This window comes from Sinocyclocheilus rhinocerous, unplaced genomic scaffold (genome assembly GCF_001515625.1).
Source record: "Sinocyclocheilus rhinocerous isolate Xijiao unplaced genomic scaffold, SAMN03320098_v1.1 scaffold2515, whole genome shotgun sequence".
In the NCBI taxonomy this organism is placed as follows: domain Eukaryota; kingdom Metazoa; phylum Chordata; class Actinopteri; order Cypriniformes; family Cyprinidae; genus Sinocyclocheilus; species Sinocyclocheilus rhinocerous.
In genome coordinates this window covers 546,158-555,684 of record NW_015637115.1, presented here as the reverse complement: position 1 = coordinate 555,684, position 9,527 = coordinate 546,158, and the positions used below count along the sequence as shown (strand labels likewise).

Here is a 9,527-nt window from a genome sequence, read left to right as displayed (position 1 = left end):
TCGCTGTGAAGCGGGAGCCGGCAGAGGATTCCGCTTGGTCTTAAAGCCTTCCTCAAACGGCTACTTCACAAATAAAACAATGATTTGCGCAAAAAGAATGATTAATTATCAATTGAGAATTTGTTATTGATATGGTCTGGTGAAAATAATAATATGGGCTGCGAGAAAATTATAAATAAAAAGAATGGGGCTGCTATGAGTGCAGGCAGTCTAGGGACAGCATCACTGATCTATATATAATATCTATTATAGATCAGTGGACAGCATCCATATTTCAACCCCAGTGGCATGACACCACCGCGGCCCTCGCAGCCAAAAAAACAGACTGGCCCACCGGGAATCCTCCCGGTGCTCCCGATTAGCCAATCCGGGCCTGCAAACACACACACTCGCACGTACACACACACACACACACACAGAAGCACAAACATATCTGAAGTGTATCCTGTATTTGATCAATGCATTGAAAATCTTAAAGGAATCATTCAGTCAACAATGAAAATCATTTACTCACCCTAGCATCTTTCTGAGCCTGCATGACTTCCTTTCTTCTGTGGAGTACTAATGTATATTTTGAAGACTTACAGTTTTATTAGTGAGCATGGGTGTTCAGCTCCAGAATGAAGAACATGAAGCCTTTTAATTTTGGGTGAACTATTCCTTTAAGAGAGTTTATTATCTAGAAAAGAAAATGACAACCCTTCAGTGTGGGGTTTAAGAAAATAGTTTGTGTACATTCATAAATGTGTAATATTCAGTATACAGCACTGAATCATTCACGGGCAGCACGTCCTGCTGTTCTCTGTGAACACAGATATTTATCTTACAGAAATCTGGTGGGCAGGACATTTATGAAAATGAGTTTGATCTTGATCAAATCTCATCGCGATCAGGACAGGGTATGTACACAACACACACATACACATGCACTCACGCACACACACACACACACACACCACACACACACACACACACACACACACACACACACACACACACACATACACACACACACAACACACACACACATCAGCTGTATATCCTTGTGGGGATTTTGTAATGGCCGTACCTTAACCCTAGAATTCATACATTATTTACTCTAAAAGTATGAAATGTTTTTCATTTGTGAGGAATCCCAATGTTTTGTCACGGTTTGAAGAAATTCATCCCCATAAGTTGGCCATTGCTGGTGATATGCATTCTTTTGATTTGTCTCTTTTCTTTTTCCAGTGAGATTCTTTTCTGAAGATGACAGGACTCCTTTGCAGAGCAATTTCTAAGTGGAAACAGATAAATGTTTAAGAAATTACGCTCTTTTTGCCAAGAAGAGGAAGAATCTCTCTTACACTTATTCAGTTTCTGTACTTATAATAAACAACTCTGGCTTCAAATTTCAGCATCTTTACTTTACTTCTTGTATTCTTTCGTCTATGAAACATTTCTGTTGTTAAGGTTCTCTTTCATTCTGTTGTTTCTAACAATAGGGAGCTAGAGGATACTCTGGACTTTATTTGTATGCTGGGAAAATTACACATTCACAAAGCACGATGCCTTAACTTTAAACCTAGTTGTAAAATATTCACATCTGATTTACTTTTACTTCACTCTTCACTTCAAAGAATCTCCTCCAATAAAAAAAAGCTTTAAAAACATCCAATCTTATAGAAAATTTCATCAATAAGTTGTCATTTTTTATGATTGTAAAATGATTGTATGATTGAATGACTGTATGATTATATATTTTTTATTTTACTTCATTTTATTTTATTATTATTATTACTTATTTAATTATATTCTATTTTTTGCTGTATCCCCCACTTGTTCTTGTGTTTGTGCATTTTTATTTTTCTATTATTATTATTTTTTGCATTTTTTGTCTACATAGAACTTCATCCGACGCTGCGTGTTCAGCTTATAATATCCATCTAATACAGACTTGTCCAGGGGGAGATTCTAGGCTAAAGCCCCCCTAAAAATGGCCTAGCGACACCCATGGACTTGTCAGTGTTGCCAATTTGGGATTAAGTGGAAGCTAACTTCATATTGTATTTTTTGTTTAATGCATATTTTCCCACCAAAATAGATACCCAAATTGGTGAGGGACGTGAGAGAGATATAAAATGCATTTTGTGTAGTTCATGGTTATTAATGTAGTGAATAGGCTATTTTAACTATGAACCTCTTGTGTGTTGTCAACATGGGAAGCAGTTTTCATCTGACTGCGGAGTACACATTAAAAGAGTTTATTTTATATTTCTTTATGTTAATCTCATACAACTGGTAAGGTATGGCTACTGTATCCCACTATCGATGAAGTATGAGGTAGGTGGATAGTACTAATAATGACTTTATGACTTTTTGAGCCGCCCAAGCGATTCAGTTGAATGAGTGAGTCATTTATGCGGAAACGGCTCCGATCGATTCAAACGCAAAGACGATTCTGACCGGCTGATGAGATAAGAAACGATTCAAAAAGTAAATTTTCCCAAATGGAAACCACTTGTTTTGACCGCCTGACATTATATACAAACATGCCTGAAACTGCTGAAACATAACCCCACTACTCCATCAATAAAATAATATAGTCTTTACTGAAAAGCTGCATGAACCTTTTCGAAAGATTCGAAAACAGCTTTTAAAACCCATTGCAAATGTTTTATTGAAAATATAATATGTTCATTAAATGCAATTAACAAATCATCAAATTAGCACATCATTAAATATGACGTGTCCGTCTAATATGTGTTCTTTTATTAATTTGCATTGCTTGTTTGGTTTGTTTTATAGCGGACTTGTGAAATCACGTGGCGGTTTGATACGAGCTCCGAACCGATGATTCGAAACAAATGATTCGCAAAGGTTTCGAAGCTTCACGAAGCATTGCTTCAAAATCAGCCATCACTAGAAAATAGCTTCGCTACTTTTCGACGCTACTACCCTTTTTTGTTAGTTTGATAAGCAGGCGATGCTTATTTTCCGAGAATGACACGCTTGACTGTATATTATCCCTGATTTTTGATCTCCAGAGCGACAGATGGCGGTAGAGAGTTGATGTGTTGATCACTGCCTTCAGAGCAGAGACAGAGTGAGACACAAACACAAACAAATGACATTCAGCGGAATCAAACCGCAGCAGCGCTGACATTTGTGTGGCTCTATAGCTTCAAGGTAAGCGATGCTTTTTCAGCCTCACGAGCTTGATCGCAAACTCACAAGTAATCAAAATGTAAGTTTCCAAACGCAAACTCATTGAAAATATAGTTTCCTTATGTATGCCGGTAGTTTGACAACGTGTACAGTTGAATAAAGTTGCTACAGTCAGCTGAACATAGACTGGGTTGACACGGACAAACTGATATACAGTTTGTACAGTATAAAAACCATTACGCCTTTGGAGAGTCCCTACAAGGATAGTGAACCAGGTGTGTGTGTGTGTGTCTGTGTGTGTGTGTGTGTGTGTGTGTGTCATACAGAAACAGTGCCGAGTGGTTTGCACACAAATTATAGTCTGTTACTGAATACAAATTACATGATGAAAATTGTAGTGAGTAATGTAATCTAGATTATTCATTTTATATACTGTATTCTGACTACTTTTGTATTACTTATATATATATATATATATATGCGCTTACTGACTCCTGATCATCTATAGTTGCTGGTATCAGGTTGGAGTTGGTTTGTGCTTCTCATGGGTGCATCTGTGTGCCGGCACGGCCGCTCGCTCCTGTCCCGTCACAGCAGGGCCGGTCACAAGGGCTCTCTGATGGGTGGGGATGACTCTCTAGACGGTCTGGACAGACAGCAGGACATCGCCCAGTTCCCATATGTGGAGTTCACAGGCCAAGACAGCATCACCTGTCCTACCTGCCAGGGGTCCGGACGCATCCCATCAGGTGTGGATGTGAAAAAACACACATCTTACATTTGAGTGTTAAAGTAAGGATTTCGCTAAAACATGTCCAAGTCACATTTCAGCTTGAAAACCAGACGAAAAAAAAGTTTCATGCACAAAGTCAATGATCCCAGTATTAGAATCTCTTTTATTGGACTCACTAAATATTATAAAACCTTTTACTCAGTGACAGTTGAGCTTTCCCCCCACAAATTCTCATTATTTTAATGCATCTGCACATTTTATTATTATAATATTTACGTTGTTTTTTCCCTTTAATGTCAAAGGTAATTCTTGATAAATTCTCATTGCTGAAGAACTAGGTACCTTGCTTTAGTGAAGGGACATCCAAACATGAAAGTTTTTCTTTCATTTGCATTTAAATTCTGAAAGACTTTTACACAATGATCACATCCGTTATAGGGTGTTGTGTAAAAGACCAGATAATCTATGTTGTTGCTTGAGGTCATGAGGTTGTGACTCTACATGTTATCTGAACCTCTGATCAAGTTTTCTCTCTCTCTCTCTTTCAGGACAGTTGAATGAGTTAGTTGCTCTGATCCCCTACAGCGATCAAAGGTTACAGCCACGGAGAACGTAAGTTATCACACACGGATCACAGTTATGAATCTGAGTTTCTTTCTTCTGTTGAACACAAAAGAAGATATTCTGAAACCGAACAGTTGATAAACACCATTGACTTCCACAGTATGGAACCGAGGTCGTCCCATAGTGGATTTTACCGATAGCTACTGAACCATAATCTGTAAATAAATAAAATATTAATATTAGTTATGTAGTGACCATTAAAGTTAGTTCATAGTTCATTAACTAATGTTAACAGAAGCAACTTTGAAATTGAAAAATGTAATAGTAAATGTGGAAATTAACACACTCTAACAAGGAACAATATTTCTACAGCTTTTATAAACCTTAGTTAATGTTACAAATGGACTCTGATTGTAAAGTGTTACCATTTCATTTCAACAGTCATTCTTTAAGATGGTCATCTTTAAAGGGGTCATATGATGCGATTTCAATTGTTCCTTTCTCTTTGGAGTGTTACAAGCTCTTGGTGCATAAAGAAGATCTGTAAAGTTGCAAAGACTAAAGTCTCAAATCCAAAGAGATATTCTTTATAAAAGTTAAGAGTTAACCACACCTACCTAAAACGCCTCGTTCTAACACGCCCCAACATATCTACGTCACTGTGTGAGAAGATTTGCATAACGCCGCCCAAAGGTTCACGCAAAGAAAGAAGGCGTAACCGCCTCTTAAAAAAACTAATAAAATGACAACATGACTACAACTGTAACTAAAACTAAAATAGATAACTAATACAAATCAAACTACATTAGTTTATCAGTAATCCTAAAAAAATAACAACAACACACATGCTAAAATAACAACAACTTACTGACACATAGTAAGAAATGGTTATAAAAAAAACTGAAACAAGTAGTAGTTTTTGAACCTTAAACCGCATAAACATTTCATTACACCAAATACACAAAATAATGTTCTTTTTAGCAACATCATATGACCCCTTTAAATATCTACACAAAGGCCATTGCATTGAAATTACATGCTGTACATATGGATATTGTATGTATACTCTCGCAAAAGTGCAGCGCTGCATCTAGGAGAACTCGCAGATATCGACCGGACACGTCGCGTTGACGGTCTAAAACAGTTTATTTAATCACCAAACGGGCAAAAGTTCACTTCAAGAATGAACAAAGTGGCGTAGATGAGTTTGAAGTTCGGTGTTCAAAAAAAAACAAAAACAGAGCAAACGGAAAGAGCAAGCTCAATCTATATTATAGCTCTCTAATTGAAGCATGCTTTATCAGAGCCACAGAAAGACAAATGTTTTGCTGAAAAAGCACAATACACAATTTTACAGCCTAGGGTGAAGTGAATTCATTATGTACATTAACAATGATCTGGAACAAATTTAATGTAAAACTGTGTGACGCGGCAGGATTTCTGTCGGCTGAATGAACACATTAATGTGCTTTCCGATCAATCGGTCGACCTCTATGGAAACAAAATACTATGTAAGTCAGTGGGGAGCAGAAACTGTTTTGTTACCAACATTATTCAAAACATTGTGTGTGTGTGTGTGTGTGTTCAGCAGAAGAAAGAAACTCAGGTTTGCAATAACTTGAGGGTGAGTAAATGATGACAATTAAATGTTACATTTTTGGTTGAACTATCTCTCACTAAAAAATGTCTTAACAGACAGAAATAGATTCATGATTTTGCATTTCTTCTCTTGGCAGGAAGTCGTATGTGGTGCTGTCAGTGATTTTGTGTCTGCTGGCATCTGTTTTGGTGGCTTTCTTCCTGTTTCCACGTCCTGTGCTGGTCGTTGATGATGGCATTCGCTCTGTGACTGTGCACTTTGACCGTAACAACAGCAAAGTGCTCATCAACATGACGGTAACTTCTTTTAAATCTCTTTTTTATGATGGGTTAAATGATATGAAGAAATTAAATAAATTGTGTTTAAATTGTGTTGAGGCATTTATTCTAAAAAGTTGTTTAGAAACGACATGCAATCAAAATTGTCCCTGCTCAGCAAATTGTATTCATATTCCTTCAAAGTCGAAATGTGAAAGCTTATACTTGTAATATTCTCAATGCAGCTCCAGTCTAGAATAGTTAAATTGGACATCAAAACACTGTATGTACAATAAAAAAAAAAGCTCTTCCAGTCAGACCTGTAATTTAAAGAGAAACTAATTTTGGCTTATAACTGTACTCTGAATACTGTGTGTGTGTGTGTGTGTGTGTGTTTTAAACAGAGCTCCTTGAACTTCACCAACTCTAATTTTTTCACGGTGTGGGTGGACACCGTGAGCTGCCAGGTGCTCTACATGAAGACAGTCATCGGATCTCAACAGCTAGACAACATCATCCACATTCAACCTCTCAGCCAGAGACAGGTGTGATGAGCGGCCCAACATCCATTTTCTAATGTACACTACTGTTCAAAAGGTTATGGTCATTCAGATTTTGAAAGAAATCTCTTATGGTCACCAAGGCTGCATTTATTTGATCAAAAATACAGTAAAATATTGTAAATTATTATGAATTATTAATATTGTAAATTATTATTTAATGTTTTTTGTTTCTATTTGAATATGATGTGCTGCTTAATATTTTTCTCGAAGCTGGTAGTTTTTTTTTTTTTTTTTTAAGGATTCTTTGAATAGAAATGATAAAGAAATAGTTTACCCAAAAATTTTCAGAAAATTTACTCCGGCCTCAGGCCATTCAAGATGATTTGTTTCTTCATCAGAACAGATTTGGAGACATGTATCAGTGTCTCAGCAATGGATGCTCTGCAGTGAATGGGTGCCGTCAGAATGAGAGTCCGAACAGCTGATAAAAACATCACAATAATCCACACCACTCCAGTCCATCAGTTAATGTCTTGTGAAGTGAAAAGCTTTCTTTGTAAGAAACAAATCCATCATTAAGATGTTTTCACTTTTAACCATCACTTCCAGCTAAAATATGAGTCCATAACCTATAATAATGCTTCCTCCAGTGAAAGAGTCATCTTGTCTGAATCAGGAGAGAAATACACACAGATCAAGCAGCGTTTACAAGCCAAAACAGTCTGAAACAGTTCTAAACAAATATGTGAGTGGATTTTGATGCGAGAAAACAACAGGGGATGGACTATTTCACTAGTGGAAGCGTTATTATGGATTGTGGATTACTTTAGCCATAAGCAATGGTTTAAAGCATTGAATTTGTTACTTACAAACACACAGCTTTTCACTTCACAAGACATTAACTGATGGACTGGAGTGGTGTGGATTACTTGTGGATTATTGAGATGTTTTTATCAGCTGTTTGGACTCTCATTCTGACGGCACCCATTCACTGCAGAGCATCCATTGCTGAGCAAGTGATGTAACACTACATTTCTCCAAATCTGTTCCCATAAAGAAACAAACTAATTTACATCTTGGACAACCTGAGGATGAGTAAATGTCATCTTTACATTTCAAAAGAACATCATTTATTTGGAATAGACATCTTTTGTGACATTATAAATATCTGTACTGTCACTTCTGATCAATTTGTGGGAGAAAAGACACAGATTGTTGAGTACTAGACAGTAGTTGTGCTGTTGCAGAGTATGTAACATGTTTTTTTTTAATGCAGGTCAACTTCACTGTCAGCATGGAGATTGGAGGAAGTCTCTCTTACGTTTAGTGAGTATCAAATCAGTTCTCTTTGGATGAACGAGTTGATCTCATGAATCTGTGTGTCTGATCTTCTGTTTTTGAACTGTTTTCTCAGTGCCTTCTGCACCATGGCAAGCATCAAGGTCCACAACATTGTGGTGTTCATGCAGTAAGTTTCTCATCACTACATTTTCTCATCCTTTTTGTCTTTTGCTGTTTTCCTACATTTGAAAATTGGAGGTGAAGTGAAGCATAAAGGTGTGGTCACATTTGCGCAAGTTCACAGGTGAAAAAGGTCAATGCCACTGATTTTTATGACCAACTTGAACACAAAAGCTACAAGGGGAAATCTTTCACCCTCACACACAGCTACAGATCGCATGGATTACTCCGGAAATGACAGGATTTTGCCTGTGAAATTTTGTCAAGCCACAGTAAATGTGGTCCTTAAGAACCATTTTCTCATTTGTGCTTTTTGCTTTGTCTGAGTATATGTAGGGTTTTCCTCTAGATTCTTATGAAATAGTCCTGACCGCTTCTCCTATACACCCCAGGACCTCTGTGAAAACCTCCTACATGGTGCGGGCGGCACAGAACACTCTGGAGGCTTACCGCTACATCGACTGTGGCGCCAACTCCACCACCCACCAGCCCTCAGGAATGGTGTGGTCTAAACCTCAGATTGGGAAACTGCTCAGGTGAAGCATCAGCCGGCGGACGGCAGCTCGGTTTCATCAATTTTGACTCCAAATGTTGTGCTACACTGAAACTGAAGCCACTGAACAGAGCAGCTATGATGTAAGATATTGCTTGTATTGATCCCTCAGTGCAGATATTTATGGAGTAATCAACCAGACTCACTGTTTCGAGAGCTTCTCACTTGCTGTAGTATTAGTCTAAAATCTAAAAAGGGTGTTATATAGTTTTGCAGAGATTGATTTGAATTATTGACGGGATTGTCAATGATGTGGTGCACTTTAAAATACTGTTTTGATGTATGAGCTGTTCGGTGAAATATTTTATGCATTCCTGATTATGTCTTATGCAAATGTCTCTAATTGTCTCTGCATTGCCAAAGATTTCATGTGTTTACCGGGGAAGTCATTTCTCCGATCGATGGGTTTTAAAGCGACTCAATCAACTCGAATCCATCCATCAGTCACACAGAACAAATTACATACATAGAGCAAAAACAGCACGCAAGTTCTCATAGGGTTTGATTTGTTGTGAAGTGAAAAAAAGGTTTTGTTCAGACTGTATTGTTCAGGGGGGAACTGTTACAAAACAATCAATTAATTGTATCACTTTGCTTCTGTGATGCCATGAAAAGGAATTAGATTGAGGAAATTAGATGTACAATAGCAGGATGTTTTGCTCTCACTCGTACATTAGGGGTTTCATCAAGTTTTACCTAATGTATTAGA

At 37.4% G+C, this 9,527-nt stretch overlaps 1 protein-coding gene across 2 annotated transcripts; it reads left to right on the top strand.

The window, feature by feature from the left end:
- Positions 1-3,044: 3,044 nt before the first annotated feature.
- Positions 3,045-9,259, top strand: LOC107748452 (transmembrane protein 106C). Of its 2 annotated transcripts, none has more exons than XM_016563225.1 (8): positions 3,045-3,168; positions 3,656-3,896; positions 4,429-4,492; positions 6,181-6,340; positions 6,706-6,846; positions 8,081-8,130; positions 8,219-8,272; positions 8,658-9,259. In XM_016563225.1, the coding sequence occupies exons 2-8, from the start codon at positions 3,692-3,694 to the stop codon at positions 8,803-8,805; spliced, it is 822 nt and encodes a 273-aa protein (XP_016418711.1). In that variant the 5' UTR covers positions 3,045-3,168; positions 3,656-3,691; the 3' UTR covers positions 8,806-9,259. The 2 variants fall into 2 exon arrangements, with proteins under 2 accessions (XP_016418711.1, XP_016418710.1); XM_016563224.1 differs by having other exon boundaries at positions 3,157-3,226.
- The last annotated feature ends 268 nt before the right edge of the window (positions 9,260-9,527 follow it).

Excerpts from the sequence above, each read along its gene's own strand:
- LOC107748452 (XM_016563224.1), top strand. The coding sequence starts at position 3,176 with ATGCTTTTTCAGCCTCACGAGCTTGATCGCAAACTCACAAGTAATCAA. Across the intron at positions 6,341-6,705 it reads AAGTGCTCATCAACATGACG|AGCTCCTTGAACTTCACCAA; the intron begins GTAACTTCTTTT and ends TGTTTTAAACAG. Across the intron at positions 6,847-8,080 it reads AACCTCTCAGCCAGAGACAG|GTCAACTTCACTGTCAGCAT; the intron begins GTGTGATGAGCG and ends TTTTTAATGCAG.